The 19,633-nt window shown below is 36.4% G+C and overlaps 1 protein-coding gene across 8 annotated transcripts in view; it reads right to left on the reverse strand.

Annotated features, from left to right (window-relative positions):
* Nucleotides 1-4,465: 4,465 nt before the first annotated feature.
* Nucleotides 4,466-19,633, reverse strand: part of NR3C1 (nuclear receptor subfamily 3 group C member 1) — a 152,697-nt gene continuing 137,529 nt past the window's right edge. For 6 of the 8 annotated variants that reach the window (XM_031666510.1, XM_031666506.1, XM_031666505.1 and 3 more), the window contains 2 exons: nt 7,323-7,480; nt 5,924-6,825 (listed from right to left, as the gene is read on the reverse strand). In XM_031666510.1, coding sequence (XP_031522370.1) covers nt 6,673-6,825; nt 7,323-7,480 — 311 coding nt within the window. In that variant the 3' untranslated portion in view covers nt 5,924-6,672. Of the gene's footprint in view, nt 6,826-7,322; nt 7,481-19,633 lie in introns of all 8 variants that reach the window. The other 2 variants (XM_031666512.1, XM_031666511.1) reach the window with 1 other exon arrangement.

Consider the following 19,633-nt stretch of genomic DNA (forward strand, 5'->3'; position numbering starts at 1 on the left):
TCCTTGGAGTCTTAGTATTGCCTTAGTGGTCTTTGAATTGCTTCATCTAGCATGCTTGCCACATAGTAGGTCTTGAAACTGATCAGGAGCTATTTGTGACATAGTCTCATGTTTTGGGAGCCTTTGCTTGTTTTTATGCACACTGTCCCCCTTGCCATATTGAAAGAGTTTCATTTTTATCTTGATTCTTTGCAATCCTAGCGAACAATTATAGTGGTTTTGGATGACCTAGATTTTTATTTCTAGCAAAACCCCATGTATATACTCATAGTACTTTTAAAACAATGCAACTTTTTAACAAAAATAGACAAACGTATGCCTTATTTACATTATATACACATTATAGCCCTACTGAATATTTTTGGTGAGGGTACATAAGGTGAACAGAATATAAATTGTCTCTTAAGTGAGTAGAGTGAAGAAAGTTTTTTGAGTGTCTGATATGGTCTGCACAAACTCTTTTGTTCTGAGACTTAACATGTTTGTAACTAAGTGAAGTAAAAATATTTCCCTAACAAAGTACTGCCTCATTTTAACTAGGAAACAGGAAGCCTAAATAGAGGGAGGGCAGGGTTATTTCACCAGAAAGAAAGTGCTATAAAGTTACCAATACTGTTAAGAATGATTTACTTTCAGTTAAAAGAGATTAGTTGAAATTCTAAAAAAAAAAAAAAAAAAAAAAAAGAAAATCACCTTGTGTAAAAGTCTGTGTATTTTCAACTTTTTTTCTACACCCAAAGTCTGGCTCTTTACCTGCAAAACTAGGAGCAAATTTTAACTTGCACTATAGTTTTCATTTATAAACAGCTTTCTTCCTTGGTTTGACTGTACCCTATATGCTCTTTATCACTTGAAGAAACGTTTGATTTTCCTGTGGGCATTAGTGAGACAGACTCCCTGTTGTGTATTAGACAAACCAGAGGGCATTCTGTAATCTGTGGGCAACTACTATTGTCCACCATCAACCACCCTAGGGTACAAGACACATGTTTTTAAGAGAAGGAAATACAATAGTCCCCCCCTTATCTGCAGTTTCACTTTCTGTGGTTTCATTTACCCTCAGTGTAGTACGATTTTTTGAGAGATCACATTCACATAGCTTTTATTACAGTATATTGTTGTAATTGAGTTATTGTTAATCTCTTGCTGCATCTAGTTTGTAAATTAACTTTATCATAGGTATGTAATATAGGAAAAAATATACAGTTCAGTACTATCTGTTTCAGGCATCCATTGGGAGTCTTGGAACATATCCTCCATAGATAAGCAGGGACTAATGTATCATTGTTAAATTTCTAAGTCAAAATTGATATGGTAGCAAAAGGGATTAAACGAGGACATGTCAGAAGACGAGACACATAATGATCAACTTGGGCTCACTCGCCCTAGTTAGCTCATATTAATAATTTCTCAAGTGGTTAAAACTATGGATTCTGGAGCTTTGTGACTCTAGGCAAGTTACTCAATTCTTTAAGCCAGTTTCCTGATATAAATATAATGAGGATATAATATCACTGCTTTACAGTAGTACTTTAGAGGGGTACTAAGATAAAATGAGATATGTTGAATGATCATTGTGCCTGGCACATAGTAAGTGCTCAGTAAAGCATTAATTTAAAACAGAAAAACATAACCAGTTCCCTGAGAGGCTCATAGGCCAGAGACATGGTCTTTGACATCTGATAGATGAATGGCCTCATTAAAGGCTTTCCATTCAAACTTCAATAACATGGGAGCTAGGGGCTATGAATCAGTTCCTTAAATTCTGAGCCTGTTTACTTTCTTATAGAGTTTACTTATAAAATGGAAACGAGAATAATCTGCCTCGTTATTTTCATGTCATGTATTCATTCGGTGAGGCTTGTTAAAAATGTGTGTGAAGGTGTTCTACAGAAATGTAAGGTTACTACTAAAAGTGAATGGTAGAGCCATAATGTGTATACATATTGATGCCATATCTGGTATCTCTGCATTATACCTGAAGACACTGGGAAAGGTGTGTTACACACTTTTCCAATCACATACTCAAAGTGACTGAGGGTAGCAATAGTATTTTTCTTATTCATGTTGTATCTTCAATATTATATAGTAGGCAGGTAGCAAATACTTGGTGCACATAATGATGGATAAGGCAAATTTGGCTTTTAAATCACAATTCTTTTTTTCTTAGTGATGGAGATCTCTTGTGAAAAATAAAAGTACTCCAAGAAGTTTGTTAGGTCATCCAGTTCCTGGATATGGCCTCAATATCAAATGTTTTGGAAAATACTGAATGAATTGTATAGAATAGCTGACTTGCCACTACCCTGCCCCACCTTTCTATTCTATGTGCAATATTGCTATGATATTTATATTAAATGTTTATTCCTTTTTCTTGAAGAGTTGATTTTAAAATAAGCTAAGAATTTTGACTAGATAATGTTTGCTTAAATAAAATATCATCTTTTGTGATAAAGACATACATTTGAGGCAGCCGCAGGAGTTTCTCCTTCCCTTAGTACCCTTTGCAGTAATTGGCACACAACCATTTGAGGCATGGATGGGATAATCTTCAGGTCTTTGGCACCAGCGCTAAGCTTATTTTGAATTTATGCCACATTAGCATGTGAACATTGCCACACCGACATTTAAATGCCCACCATATTATCTTAGGGTTCCTGAAGCGGGGGTAGCTCTACTTTTAGTAGAACAAAAATCAGATTGGACAATCGGAACTGTACAAGTTCTACAAAAGCATGTTGGAGTCACATAATGAAAAAGCAGTTTTTTTTTTTTTATTATGATGTTTCTCCATATTTGGCATTGCTGTAAATGGCTAACTAACATTTACTGCCAATTCGGTACAAATGTGTGGTTTGGTAATACCAGAACAGCAAATTTAAATGAAAAAATAAAAGTTAAACATTTCCACACAAGGTTTTACAGTCTGACATTTCACTGCGTAGGTAAAAAGACATTTTTTTTTTTTTTAACTACAGATTATTATTCAGCATGAATAAAAAACTACAACTTTTATTTTTAAACAGGAGTCACTGGTTTTAATTTTTACACATTTTAAAATTACTGTGATAAAAAATAATGAAAAAGCTTCTTAATAATGCCATACACAGTATAATATAGATTTGTCCCCATTATATAGCATTTAATATACAAAATAGAATATTGACACACTTGAATCTATATGTAGTTAAGCAAGTTATTTGAGGAGGGTATTTTCATACAGCCTTTCATCAGAAAATAGAATCCTTTCAGACATTTTCTAGAGAGAAGCAAATCCTTTCCTGAAAACCTGGTCACTAATCCTGGGTGGACCAGGTTGCTTGAAAATAGTCTGGGATATTATGAAACTCCACCCAAAGGGCTTAAAGTGTCCTCCTTACACTTTTATTTCCCTTCTGACACTAAAACCAGGCACATAAAAAACCACATTCACCTACAGCTACAGTCAGGGAGTGACCAGCCAAGATCGAAATCTCACTGAAGGCTGCCATGGTTCTGGAAGTTTGACAGATCAATGTGTTGTATAACAATATTTTTCATTCCATGGTGGTGTAGTTTTTAGGGTTTTTAAAAGGGAACTGAAATTATGAGATTAGGTGAAACTGGAATTGCTCCCTAGCCTCTGAATTCTCAAGGGAGCGTGGCTTTCCTTCGTGGGCATGCCCAGAGCTCATCCCATGCTAATTATCCAGCACTTCATAGACACAAATCATGCTAGTTTTCCTTATGGGATAGCCAGGGTTTCCTCCCACAGTTTTAGGCATTTGGGTATATAAACCCCAAAAGTGTTCCAAGTGCCTCAGTTCTGCCTGTATAGTATCCCACAGAATGCCTACAAACACTGAGGAGGTCACTTTTTTACACCAGTAATTAAAAATACTTTTCAGGATTTGTTGTGAGTAACCAACCCTCACTGAAGTTACTACAAACTTCAATAGTTTGGGTTGGGATAACCAGATAACACATACATAGGAAATAAAGCTGCTTTCAAACAGCACCACCCTGTAGCACTTAAGTCCCTAGTTAAACATAATTAAGATGACTTTCTTTTCCCCCATGTATTCTAAAAGGGCACAGCTTCTTTTCCCATTTAATGAAAAGCCTCCTATAGTTGTTGATGAATATCAGTTGACTTATTATTGACAGCAAAGTACACATAATCTTTTTTTCATTGAGTTCTATTTTTTGAGCGCCAAGATTGTTGGGACGAAAATCAGATTAATGTGTGAGATGTGCTTTCTGGTTTTAACCACATAACGTTCTATAAATGAATGAGAAACTTAACACTGTCATTGATAAAAATATTCAAGCAGTTTTCTTAGGCACCAAAAATTTATCCAGCTGGGTTACAAACCATCTTAAAATATTACATTCCCTTTTAGAGAGCATTCAAAAAGCAAATGATTGTTTTTTATTAAATAATTTCTCCAAAATACTGAAAATAACAAATAACATTCAAAAAGCATTCAAAGAAAACAAAAACATGTCCTCATTTTATTTGGAAATAAACTCTTGTTGTAGGATAGAAAGGAATTAGTGTATTATTGGCAACCTATGAGATTCTGCACTATTTACATATTGCTGGTACCTCTATGCAAACTATTGCCAAACTTCTGTTGTCATTCAACTGCTGGGGGAGGCCTGTATGTGAAAGTAACCCGCTATTAGATGGTGCCTTTAAGTATGTAAGCACCACTTTCCTGTCTCCTGTTTACATACTTTAGTGCAAGGGGAGATTGAGTAAACTAAACCTGCACTGACAGACTCACTGTTGGAATGAGAAGGGTGGTCAGAATGGGAGGCAGAGGGTAACTTCCTCTGTAATCTCATTGGGTCAGAGCCTCAGCAACCTTCACTGCACACAGGACCAGTCTCCATCTCCCTCTTCCCCTAGAGCAAATTGTTTGGTTTCTGAGACCATCGCTGCCTGTATGAATGCATGTACAAACTATAAATCATATAGGTTATCCATCAGCATTTCTTTGACCCCTACAAAAAATATATAACATGTCATGATAAAACAATCTCATCTAAAAATCATTCTTATTTTACACTATACAAGCTATTTTACAATCATTTTAATAAATTGCATGTAAAGCTGCAGTAGCCCTTCCCTTCCCAGATTAGTGAATACCAATATGATATATATCTGAAACTATAACTAAATATAAAAATATATTAGAAGTTCCATATTTTTAATATTAGATTTTCAGTTTTCTATTACACAAATAATTTGGCCACCTTGAATAGAAATCAAATTTCTTGTGGCTTAGTAAATATGTTAAGTTTTGAGTTTACAGAAAGTTGGTAAGGTGCACACAGAAAGGGCTACTACAGCTTCTATTTTGTTTAAAATAATTTTCAACAGTGAAGAAATTCACAGGACTTGTGTTAAACTCTATGGCACACATTAGGGATGTGTAGTTTTACAAACATGGATGTCTGACATACAGTTCTAAATCACAAAAATCAGTAGCTGAGCTTTCCTGTACCATCAGGAAAGATTAACCAATTGGTGACAGATGGGAATGTGAAAATGGGTGTCTAGCCATTTTTGCCATATTAGAGATTTAGTTTTTGGGTAAAGTTTAGTGAGAGGAATTACTTGCTCTGATTAAAATTCTCTCAGCTGTGTTACAGCTGGTTATCTGGAATCACAACTTTTAAGAAGTTATACAAACTACTTCAAAAGGTCCTGAAAGACAAATAGTTTACCAGCTTTCTTGCCATATAGCCTTTGCAAAAATAGGGCATTAGGTACAGACAGGGCCTCTTGGTAGTGATTTTTAAATCAGTCTTTTGCAACCATCATCCACAGTTTACCCAGCAGGTCCCTGGACTAGGTGCTCTATACCAGTTAGGACGGTGAATTTGCACAACCTATATAATTCTCCACTGAAGCAGATATATACAAAATGTGAGCTTTTTTTTGACAAGAATACTGGAGATTTGAGTCAATTTTGTGGTCTTCTGATAGCTAAGTGCCATCAGGTTAGAAGCACCAACCCATTTTCACACAGAAGATTAATGTTTAGAGTTTATTTGGGAAAGCTACGAACTAGCTGCCCATCTTAAACAGCTGTACAATAACTTGAATAAAAAATTATGTAAGAAAAAATGAGCAAGCGTAGTTCACTAAATATAAAGGAAATTGTTAAAACCAGACAGTAATAGCTATAAAAGGCACAACTTCCCTTTTCTGATATACACTTGTAAACTTTTTTTCAGGTTTCCATGCATAAATCAAAAATGCTATCTTAACTATACAGGGGGGGATACACCAACAGAAAGTCTAGAAAATTTCATCCAGCCAACTGTGAAAAAGTATGAGCAGAAAGTTCATCACACAGACTTTGGGCACTGGTGGTTTAGGTGCCATCCTTCTTTGACTATGGAGATTACGTCCACATATTAAGGTTTCTAATTTCTGGGATATACTAACTAATGAAATTTCACTGTCTACTCTCCCATCACTGCAAAGTGATGACTCAGTTGCTTCTGTTGCCAAGTCTTGGCCCTCTATAAACCACATGTAGTGCGTATTTAAAACAAAACAACAGACGAAAACAATAAAAAATAAAACAACAAAACCTCTACAGGACAAACTGATAGTTTATACAATAAAAGCTATTAATTCGACTTTCTTTAAGGCAACCATTCTTATTAAGGCAGTCACTTTTGATGAAACAGAAGTTTTTTGATATTTCCATTTGAATATTTTGGTATCTGATTGGTGATGATTTCAGCTAACATCTCTGGGAATTCAATACTCATGGTCTTATCCAAAAATGTTTGGAAGCAATAGTTAAGAAGATTTTCAACCACCTGCAAGAGAAAATATAGTAATGATTAGGCTTCAAAATTGGTCAGTGGGAACAGCTCATGTTTGTTTGTCCTCTATTTTGAAAAAATTATCTGGCCTAGAATATACCAATCTCACTGAAATTCCCCAGGTGAAAAATAAGCACTTCCGTACAAGTTTCTTTGATTGTATGTAGAATTATATGGAATTATTTCATGAACCGCTGTGGTACCTATAGAAAGGGTACATTATTCTAATTTAATGGATTAATCATACTTTTTAAAAAGTGTTATTCAATTCTATAATAACATCGTGATTTTATAAGATGAAAGGATATTTCATAATTGGTCTTAGGAAAAATGTCTACAAAACTGAAGTCCATAAGTTGAACTGAAGCTATCACCAACATCCACAAACTGGGGATGGGGCGGGGGTGCTGTTGGTATATAATTATATGCACTAATCAAAATATACTTTGTCCCAGAAAATTCTTATATTTGGTTTTATGTTCGACACTTACTTCATGCATAGAATCCAAGAGTTTTGTCAGTTGATAAAACCGCTGCCAGTTCTGGCTGGAGTTTCCTTCCCTCTTGACAATGGCTTTTCCTAGCTCTTTGATGTAGGTCATTCTAATTTCATCAAATAGCTCTTGGCTCTTCAGACCGTCCTTAGGAACTAAAAGGTTAAGATGAAGTCAATTAAAGGATTTTCTTTTTCTTTTTTCTTTTTTTTTTTTTTTTTAGATAGGGTCTCTCTCACTGTGTCACCCAGGCTGGAGTGCAGTGGCATAATCATAGCTCACTGGAGCCTTGACCTCATTTGCTCAAGTGATCCTCCCACCTCAGCCTCCTGAGTAGCTAGGACTGTAGGCACAAGCCACCGGGTCTGGCTAAATATTTTTGTAGAGACAGGATCTCCCTATGTTGCCCAGGCTGGTCTTAAACTCCTGGGCTCAAGCAGTCCTCCTGCCTAAGCCTCCCAAAGTGCTAGGATTATAGGTGTGAGCCACCGTTTCCAGCCAAATTTCTTGCTGTAACTTTTCATACATGCAAGACGGGCACTTAACACTGTCTGTGTACTCTTAATGCACCCTAAAATATAAGCATTTTCTCAGGATTATTAAACTACAGCCAAGAGAAAATGCAGGATAACAAAGAATTAGAGGACTTAACCTTGAGTAAATCACTTGATTTCTCATCTATAAAATGGAACTGATGCTGATACCTTCCTCCCTAGCTCACAAAGCTATTTGGAAGACCAGATGAAATAATACAGTGATTTTTAGTTAACTTTGTCTGCCATTCTGCACTTTAGTTTAATTCTGGTATTGAGATAAATAGAAGGCTTCAACTACAGTGTTTATTCCAGCAATTACATCTTAGAATATCTGTGATATCACCAGTTAATTATAACTTTAAAATCGCCATGCAATACATTTTTTTTTTTTTAATGTAGCTAATAGGTATGTCTTAATAGGGAGCAGATATCTGTCCTTCCTTAGGTACATGGATTCTGGTTAGTGAAACTGGTAATAAAAATTTTGGGGCCGGGCGAAGTGGCTCAAGCCTGTAATCCCAGCACTTTGGGAGGCTGAGACGGGTGGATCACGAGGTCAGGAGATCGAGACCATCCTGGCTAACACGGTGAAACCCCATCTCTACTAAAAAAAAAAAAAACTAGCCGGGCGAGGTGGCGGGTGCCTGTAGTCCCAGCTACTCGGGAGGCTGAGGCAGGAGAATGGCGTAAACCCGGGAGGCGGAGCTTGCAGTGAACTGAGATCTGGCCACTGCACTCCAGCCTGGGCGACACAGCAAGACTCTGTCTCAAAAAAAAAAAAAAAAAATTTTGGGGGGGTACATTACATTACTCTTCAAAAAATGGTACTAATAAGGACAAGGAACAGAGGGTTAATCATGGTTTCACTGAATCCTGTGGAGATTAGGACTTTTGTAGAGTGCTACATTTTTCACAGTGTGCTCTTGGGAACACTGATTCTGTGTTAACTATGGTTAGAGGGAGAAAAAGGATTTGGTGGTCAAAGTTTGAGAAAAGCTTAATGTTTAATACATATTAGGCAGACTTCTGAATTTCAGTACTTCTTGGAGATACTCCCATGCACTCTCCAGAGAGAGGGAATGCATTATTTCCCAAACGGAAACTTCACTGCTGCTGACATTTTTAGAAGATGCTGGTATAAAGGAAAAGCTATGGATTTAGGAGCTTTGAGAAGTCTTAATTTGTTTTTTTTTTGTTTTTTGCCCAAGACAGAGTCTCGCTGTGTGGCCTAGGCTGGAGTGCAGTGGTGTGATCTCGGCTCACTGTAACTTCCACCTCCCACCTCCCAGGTTTAAGCAATTCCACCTGTCTCGGCCTCCCAAAGTGCTGGGATTTCAGGTGTTAAGACCTCTTGGCTGGGCGTGGTGACTTATTTCTTACTTGCCATGTGGACTTCAATATAACCTCCTTGAGCATCTTTCCTGCTCTTTTTCACTGGATGATTAGAATTAGACTAACGACTATGTATGAAAATGTTTGATTCCGTAAAGCATTACTTGACACTTCTAAGATACCAGTATTAACATGAAATGAAGACCGCTTAATCAGGAGTGATAATCAGGAGTGATAAGGGCATTCTATGTTAACAGTGGGTTAATTTTACACATTACTATACTATAGAAAATCTAATTATTGCAAAATTGTAAAACAGTGATTGCTTATAGTTTTTACCCCTGCTGGTTAGTCCTAATTCTAAAAATAACTATGGTGAAGCCCAATTCAATATGCATATAAAATAATTTCATCCATCTCAAATTTTTTGTTTAATGTTTTAGTATTGAAATCACTAACATGACATCCTCTTTTGGCTGCAGGAAGTAAGTACAGCCTGGAATTCCCCTCCTACTGGAAAACTAGAAAACAAGCAATACATGATTATGATCTCTAGGAAAAGAGAAACAAAGATGGTAAGCCATACCTAGCCTAGGAGCAAGAAATCTTAATTCTAAGCCTTTTTGCTTGAAAGTAATCATACAAAGTAATCATCATACTGCAGAGCAGGGAAAGGGAACCCAGAGTCTAGCAATCTTGCTGGATTGAGGAGAAAGAGATTGAAGTTTGGGGAGGCTAAAGCAGCTTTAATTTATGGGTTAGACTACTGGAAACTAAGGAGGTACACAAAGTAAAAATTCGTGCATACTTAGGGTGAAATCCCTTGAGGCCATAGAGGAAAGAAAGATCTAATTAAATATGCAGGGAATTCAGTAGAGACCTAGGGGCCACATCTCAGAAGCAAGGCTAAATTAGTCCCAGCAAAAAGGCGACAATGGATCAGTGATTCTCAAAAGGGAGGGGGAGAGTTTGCCTCCAAGGGGATATTTGGCAGACAGTCTACAATTATAAAAACCTTTGTATCAGAATCAATAATTTGACATTTCTGAAACAGTCTACCCAAGAACTGCATTCTTTTCAAGTATACACAGAACATTAATCTAGAACATAAAACAAGACTGAATACACTTAGGATTACATCATACAATGAATGCTGTCTGACAAAAATGAGATTTAAACAGAAGTCAGTAACAAACATATCTGTAGAAAAACCCAAATGTTTGGAATTTGACATTTAGTAAGCTATGGATTAAATAAGGCATCATAAGAAAAACTTTAAAATCTCTAGTACTGAAAACACAGCATAGCAAAATGTGTGGGATGCAATCAAGACAGTGCTTAGAAAATTTACAGCATTAAGAGCTTTTATTAGAAAAGAAAGGTCTCAATTATATATGCTTCTACCCTAAACTGGTAAACTAAACACAAGAAAAATGGAAAGGATAAAGAGTAGAAACGCATAACTAAGAACATGCATAAACAACAACAAAATCAAGACCAAGCTGGTTCTATGAAAACATCGGTAAAACTGAAAACTTTTAGCCAGACTGATTTTAAAAAATAAAAAAAGCAAGAATATATTAAATACCAATGTCCGGAAAGAAAGGGAATAACACTAGCGATACTGGAACCATTAGAAGAATATTATGAATAACTTTTATACCAATAAATTCAACATTTGAAGGAAACAGTTAAATTCCTTCAAAGATGTAAACCAACAAAGCCCACTCAAGAATAAACAAATATCAGTAAACATTTGATGAATTTGTACTTGAAAACCTTTCTACAAAAAAGGCTCCAAGCAAACCAAGATGGCTTCGCTGCTGAGTTTTACCAGACATTTAAGGAAGAAATAATACCATATTATCATAACACCAAAGCTATAGAATATATCCCTCATGGATTTAGATGCAAAAATACCAAAATTTTAGTACACTGAATTCAGCTATATGTAAAAAGGATATTATATCATAACCAAATAGGATTTATCCGAGGAATGAAAGGCTAGTCAATTACTCAAAAATTAAACAGTATATTATACCGTATTAATAGACTAAAAATGAAAGATATGATCTTGAGGCACAAAAGCATATGATAAAAGTTTTTCTGCTATTATGAATAATGCTGCTATGAACATGGGCAGTCATTAAATGCATGCATGTCACAAGGGTCAACTACATACTCTCTAGGATAGCGATAATAAAAAGACCATACCAAGCTCTAGCAAGGATGTAGACAAAGTAGTAGGCATCTAGCACAACTAGACAGAAAATCAGCAAAGATACAGAAAACCTGAACTACTCTATCAATCCACTTGACCTAACTGATGTTCATAAAACCCTACTTAACAAGAGCACAGTGTAAGTTTTTTTTTTTAAGCACTCATGGAACGCTCAGGATAGACCATATGCAACTGCCTAAAAAAGTCTCAGAAAACTTATTAGAGTCATTCAATGTATCTCCTACCTCAATGGAATTAAATTAGAAATGAATAGGAAGAGAGACAGAAAATCCCCAAATATGTAAAAATTAAAGCAATACACATGGGTCAATGAAAAAAAAATCATGAAGGACATTAGAAAATGAATGAAAATACATAAAAAATTTTTAGCTTTGAACATCTATATAAGAAAATAAGGTCTCCAACTAATAATGGAAGTTTCTACCTTAAACTAGAAAAAGAGGAACAAATTAAATGAAAAGCAAGCAGAAAAAAAGAAATAATCAATGACATAGAAAACAAAAAACAATGGACAAAATCAATGAAACTAAAAATTAGTTCTTTGTAAAGACTAACAAAATAAATTTCTAAGTAGACTGACCAAGAAAAAAAGATGATCAGGCACAAATTATCAAAATGTATCATGGAGGGGACACCACTATGGATCCCACAAAACTATGGATCCCACAAAATTTAAAGGATTAGATTACAAACAACTTTATGCCCAAGTTAGACAACTCAGACAAAATGGCTCATTTCATAGAAACACACAAATTACAAAACAAAGTCAAGGAAAAATAGAAATTCTGAATAGATCTATATAACAAGTAAGCAAATCTAATTAATAATTAAAAATTTTCCCTGAAAGAAAACACCAGACCCAGATGGCTTCACTGGTGATATGTATCAAATATTTAAAGAATAAATAAGATCAATACTCTATAAACTCTTTAAGAAAACAGAGAATACTTCCCAACTCATTTTAAGAGGCTAGTACTACCCTGGTAACAAAGCCAGAAAAATATATCACAAGAAAAGAAAGCTGTAGATCAACATCCTTCATAAAGAGAGATATAAAAATGATCAACAAAATATTAGCAAACCAAATTCAAAATATATATGGAAAAGATTATATACCATGATCTAGTCAGAAAAATAGATCTTAAACCATTTCAAGCCATTTTCCTGATTTTGCAAATAAATTTGTATTAGAACACAAGCATTCACATATTGTATATAGCTGCTTTCCTGTTACAACTGTAGAACTGAGGAATTGCAACAGGGACTATATGGCCTGCAAAGACAAATATGTACTGTGAGTCTCTTTACAGAAGAATATTTGTGGAACTATACTCTGCTTAGTAGTATAGTTATTTTTTTTTGGAAAGAGGATTTGATGGTCTCCGCACTCCTCCAAAGCTGGAATTCCTATTCTCTCTCAACAATGGAATTTTTTTTTTTTGAGATGGAACCTCACTCTGTTGCCCAGGCTGGCACAATCTCGGCTCACTGCAACCTCTGCCTCCCAGGTTCAAGCGATTCTCCTGCCTCAGCCTCCTGAGTAGCTGGGACTACAGGCTTGTGCCACCACGCCTGGCTATTTTTTTTGTATTTTTAGTAGAGACAGGGTTTCACCATGTTGGTCAGGCTGGTCTCGAACTCCTGACCTGATGATCTGCCCACCTCGGCATCCCAAAGTGCTGGGATTACAGGTGTGAGCCATAGCGCCCTGCTGGAAACTGGAAATTTATGATGTTATTTTCAAATGGATCTATAGATTCAAGGCTATCCTAATAAAAATTCCATCAGACTATGCTTTTGAGACAGAGTCTCACTCTGTTGCCCAGGCTAGAGTGCACTGGTATGATCATGGCTCACTGCAGCCTTGACCTCCCACCTCAGCCTCCTGGGTAGCTGGGACTACAGGCACGAGCTACCATGCCTGGCTAATTTTTTGTATTTTCTGTAGTGACAGGGTTTCGCCATTTTGCCCAGACTGGTCTCAAACTCTTGGGCTTAAGCGATCTGCCTGTCTTGGCCTCTCAAAGTGGTGGGATTACAGGCATGAACCACCACACCCAGCAACCACTACACCCAGCCCCAAAATACTTTTTTTTTTGGTAGAAATTGTCAAGCTAATTAAAAAATATGTGGAAGACCAGGTGCGGTGGCTCATGCCTGTAATTCCAGCACTTTGGGAGGCCGAGGTGGGTGGATCACCTGAGGTCAGGGTTTGAGACTAGCCTGGCCAACATGGCGAAACCCCATCTCTACTAAAAATACGAAAATTAACCAGGCATGGTGGTGGGTGCCTGCAATCCCAGCTACTGGGGAGGCTGCAATGAGCCAAGATCACGCCACTGCACTCCAGCCTGGGCAACAGGAGCCTGGGCCATCTCAAAAAAACAAAACAAAACAAAAAGGTGGAAATGCAAGGAAGCTAGAATATCCTAGAATATCCCCAAAAAAAGTGGAAATGCAAGGAAACTAGAATATCCAAAACAACAGTTTGGAAAAGAACAACAGATTGGGAGAATTCATATTACCCGATTTTAAGATTTACTGTAATGCAATAGTAATCAAGACAGGATGTTATCAATATGAATATAGGCATACAGATCATTGGGTAAGACAAGAGTCTAAAAGTAGACCCACACATATACAAACAACTGATTTTCTATAAAATTGCCAAGTAACTCAATAGGGAAAAGAGTCAAGTTCTGGAGCAACCAGATACGGATTCTGGGGAAAAAATGAACCTTGTCCCTTACCTTGCATCATATACTTAAGCATGTGAGCTGAAACTACAGAATTTCTACAAGAAAACAAATAGTAGAAAATCTTTTTAACCCTGGATTAAGCAAAACTTTCTTAATACACAAAGACATGAAGCTTTCTTCAGAATTACATACTTTTGCTCATCTCTACATTTTCTGTTAAGAAAATTGTAAATGTAATCCACTTACTGAAAGAAAACATATGCAAAACATATATTTAACAAAGGGCTATATTGAGAATATTTGAATAATTCTTAAAACCCAATAAGAAGATAAATAATTCAGTTAAAAAATGGGCAAAAGATTATACCAAATAAGAAATATAGGTGGCCAATAAGCCCGTGAAAAGATGCTTAGTATCTTTAATCATCAGTATACCTATGATGAAAGAGGCTGACAGTACCAAGTACTGAGGAGGATATAGAGCATATCTTAAGTCTCATACATTTCTGGTAAATGTTAACAATTGTGGAAAAATTTGGCAGTTTTAAAAATAAATTTAAACACACACTCAACATATGTCCCAATGATCTCACACTTCAGTACTGACCCAATAGAGATGAAATGTACATCCATATCCTTATTTTTTTGTCTGCTTGATTAATTTGTGAGAAAGGTATAGTAAAATCTCACTATTTTTACAAGATTTATCTAAGTATTCTTGTTCTATGAATTTTTGTATTATGTAATTTGAAACTATATATTTAGAATTATTTTTCCTGGTGAACAAATGCTTTAATAAGTATTTTGCCTTAACATCTATTTTGTTTGGTAATAACGTAGCTCCTTCAGTTTTCTTTTGGTCAGTATAGGGGCCAGCAAACTTTGTCCTATGGGCCAAAACCTACTTGCAGCCTGTATTTGTAAATAAAGTTTTATTGGAACACAGCCACACCTGTTCTATTTGAGTATTGTCAATGACTATGTTCCTGCCACAAGGGCAGAGTTTAGTAGCTGTGACAGAGACTGTGCAAAGCTAACATTTACCATCTGGCCCTTTACAGAAAAAGTCTGCCATGTTATACTATGCAAAGTTGATCCTTTTATTTCAGCCTTTCAGTATCTTTATTCAGATATAGCCCTTTTAAATAGCATAAATTTGGATTATTTCTAAAATCCTGTCAGATTAGCTTGGAGCATTCAGTCCATCTCTACATTTATTTTATTTTTGAGACAGTGTTCCTCCCTCACCCAGGCTGGAGAGTAGTGGCACGATCTTGGCTTACTGCAACCTCCGCCTCCCAGGTTCAAATGATTCTTTTGCCTCAGCCTCCCGAGTAGCTGGGATAACAGGCATGCACCAGCATACCTGGCTAACTTTTTATATTTTTAGTAGAGTCGGGGTTTCGCCATGTTGGTCAGGCTGGTCTCGAACTCCTCACCTCAAGTGATCTGCCCACCTCAGCCTCCCAAAGTGCTGGGATTACAGGTGTGAGCCACTGCACCTGGCCCCATCTCTACATTTAATGAAAGTACTGCTGTGTTTGAATTTAGCTGTACTACTGTACCTTATCTGTTACTTCCTGTTTTCATGCCCTTGTTATGCATTTTTCTCCCTCCTCTCACATCTTTCATTCTTTTGAATTGTTTTTCTTAGGTATTCTCTTCCCCCTGATGGTTTGGTACTTTGCATACCCTGCATACCTTATTTCTAGTTGTCATCCTTGAAACTTAAACATACTTTAGTTCTAAGTTTTTTAACCCTCAAGCAAATTGTTACTGTTATTTTATATACACAGTAAATGTCAGTTTAAATGTATCTACATTATTTACCACTTTCCTTATTCTTCAGTCCTTCTTAAAGATGGGATTACTTTTATTTATCTTTTTCTGAGATGGAGTCTCGCTCTGTCACCAGGCTGGAGTGCAGTGGCGCGATCTTGGCTCTCTGCCACCTCCATGTCCCAGGTTCAAGCGATTCTCCTGCCTCAGCCTACTGAGTAGCTGGGACTACAGGCATACACTACCATCCCCAGCTAATTTTTGTATTTTTAGTTGAGATGGGGTTTTACCACGTCAGCCAGGATGGTCTTGATCTCTTGACCCTGTGATCCGCCTGCCTCAGCCTCCCAAAGTGTTGGGATTACAGGTGAGAGCCACCACTCCTGGCCAGGATTATTTTTCTTTAGCCTAAGTATACCCTCTAATAATTTTTTAGTGACCATCTGGTGGCAAACTTTATTTTCACCTCCTAGTTAAAAAATAGGTGATCGGTGTACTTAGAACATTCAAATTTACAGTAATTACTGATATAGCTGGATTAATGTCTACCATGTTTATAACTGTTTTCGATTCAGCATATTGCATTTGAGTTTGGGGGAGTTTCCTTTGACCTATCTTCAAGCTCAATGACTCTTTGCTTGGCTGTGCTCAGTCTACTGATGAGCCCATCAACATCATTCTGCATTTCCTTACAGCATTCCTTACAATTTATTTTTAGAGTTTCCATCTCTCTGCATACATCACTTCTTGCATGTTGTCTACTTTTTCCACTGGAGCCTTTAACCTACTAATCATAGGTATTGTAAATTCCCTATCTGATAACTGAAATATTGTGTCATATCTGAGGACTGCTTCTGACGCTTGTTTTGTCTCTTCAGACTGTGGGTTTTTTCTTGCATTTTAGCATGCCTTATGGTTTTTTGTTGAAAGCTGGACACGATATATCAAAACTGAAGTAATTTGACTTTTAGTGTGAGGTTTCATGCTAATCTGGCTAGGAGGTAGGCTGTATTTAATGTTTGCTGTAGTTGTAGGTACTAGAGGCTTCAGTTTCCTCTAGTTTCCTTGTTTTTATTTACTTTTTCTTCGGTTGTCTTTGGGTTTCCTAAGAACTCCTTAAACAGCTTGTGTCTTGCAGCTCTCTCAGTTGTAATCCACTGTTATTTTATCCTGGAGCCCTGTTTATATGGTGGTAAGGTGTTGGGGAGGGGGAGGTGAAGTATTTTATAATTTATATGATTAAATCTCAGTTGTTTTTAGTGGGTCTGAAACCCTGGGCTGTGATTTTCAGAAATGAGACAAGAAGGCTAAGACAGGGCCAGAATCCTCAATTTGCCTTCCCCCCAGGTCACATTAGGGTCTGTTGAATTAGTTTTCCTTACAGTGCAGGCCTTTGTTGTGAACACTCTCCTACATATTTCCAATTTTTACCTTCCCCCTACTTCTATCAGAAAAAGGAGGGAATTCTTCACCCTAAGAATCTTGTGGAGTTTCTGGAAGTTAGAAATTCTGTGGGGTAAACCCAAGAAATTGCAGGAAACCCCCACTAAGACTGGGTCCCTGGGAGTTTTTAAGTCTGAAACTAGTCCTTGCTCAGCCTCCAGCAATTCATCAAAATTGCCTAGTCTTCCTGCCTTCAGTGGCATCTTTCCCCAGTAAGCTGATCTTGGCTGTTTCTCTGTATTTGTCTGTTCTAAATTTTGAGGTGGTGGTTTGTCCTATGACCTCCATTCTCTGAGGGATCTAAGAAAAGTCATTGTTTTTCCAGTTTCTATAGCTTTGTTGCCATTTTCCAGTTGTGATTTTCAGTACCTACAGATCTCCCTTGTGGTTTATATACACAAACATATACACAATCATTAAAAACAATTGTATTCTGGCTGATTTTTTCAGATATATATTTCAAGTGTTTCTTCAAATGTGTCCAATCTGTTTTTAGACCAATCCACTTGCCTTTTAAACTGCATTTATATTTCCATCTCTTGTTTTTAAACTTACTAAATATACAGAACCAGCCCAAATGCCCATCAATCACCGAGTGGATAAAGAAAATGTGGTATATATATATACCATGGACTACTACTCAGCCACAAAAAGGAAAAAAATAATGGCATTTGCAGCAACCTGGATGGAACTGGAAACCATTATTATAAGTGAAGTAACTTAGGAATGGAAAACCAAATATTGCATATTCTCACTTATAAGTGGGAGCTAAACTATGAAGATGCAAAGGCATAAGAATGATATAATGGACTTTGGGGGTTGGGGAGGGGAGTGAGGGATGAAAGACTACACATTGGGTACAGTGTATACTGCTCGGGTGATGGGTGCACCAAAATTCCAGAAATCACCACTAAAGAACTTATTCATGTAACCTAACACTACCTGTTTCCCAAAAATCCTATTGAAATAATTTTAAAAAAGATTATAAACTTAAAAAAACTCCAACTTACTAAACTAATTTTTAACCAGGTTGTACAAATGCCCTCAAAGAGCAAGTTGGCTTGAGTTCCACTTACCTCTGTGGGTTCCTGCCTTCACTTAGTTCTTAATTGTTTTAGTCTAGCATTTTTGGTGGGAGGTTATAGTACCTATTCCAGTAGTCTATTATAGTAGAAGTCTGTATCTTAAGGTATATATTTCCATCCTTATATTTCTATTATTTTTTAAAAAGAAGAACTTGTGATATGTACTAGGCCAATTTACTTTTTCTTATTATTTACAATGAAAAAAAATCATACAGCTCAGTTAGTCTGGGATGTATGCAACTGAAACCACTTTTTTTTTTTTTTTAAACAAATAAGGTTGTTAGTATCTAGGCACTGAATTATACCTTCATGGTATCAATCAAAGTTATGATCAGAATTTTATGTAACTGCTTAATCACTTCTTTAACAAGTGTACTGCTACAGGTAACATTAAACATGTCTCTAGCAATGATCTTTACCAGGTTCTCTTGCCTTGACTGAAATATTATTAATACTTCTTATATCCATTAACATAAAATAACTTTTTGTTGAGCAAAAATAGTGTGAAAGCATTAAGACAAATGTGTGCTTTGGAAATCTTTAAATAGATACGAAATGGTTAAAGTCATAGTCTTGTGCAACATCCATAGCTTACAGTTATTTGGCAACTATGAAACCACAGTTACTAATGGAATTAAGACTTTTAAAAACTGCAAATGTATGTATTTGTATGTGAAAGACGTATTCAGCTATTAACTCAGTATTTAATAAACATTGATATGTAACTTTTACTGGAAATGGCCTAAGGTTTATAATACCAACTAGTTCATAGAGCTTTTTTAAAAAAAGACATTTTTAGAGCAGTTTTAAGTTCACAGCAAAATTGGGAGGAAGGTACAGACATTTTTCATATACCTCCTGTCCCACACATTACCACCCAAAGTCCATAGTTGAGGGTTCACTCTTAGTGGTGGACATTCTTTGGGTTTGGACAAATGTATAATGACATGTTTCCACCATTATAGTAGCATACGAAGTATTTTCACTGCCCTAAAAATTCTCTGTGCTCTGCACATTTATCCCTCCCTCCCTTCTAAACCCTGGCAACCACTGATTTTTTTTTTTTTTTTTTTTTGCTGTCTTCACGTTTTGCCTTTTATGGAATGTTATATAGTTGGAATCACACAGTATGTAGCCCTTTCAGATTAGCTTTTTTTCACTTAGTAGTATGCATTTAACATTCCTCCATGTG

The sequence above is a fragment of the Papio anubis genome, chromosome 5 (genome assembly GCF_008728515.1).
Source record: "Papio anubis isolate 15944 chromosome 5, Panubis1.0, whole genome shotgun sequence".
In the NCBI taxonomy this organism is placed as follows: domain Eukaryota; kingdom Metazoa; phylum Chordata; class Mammalia; order Primates; family Cercopithecidae; genus Papio; species Papio anubis.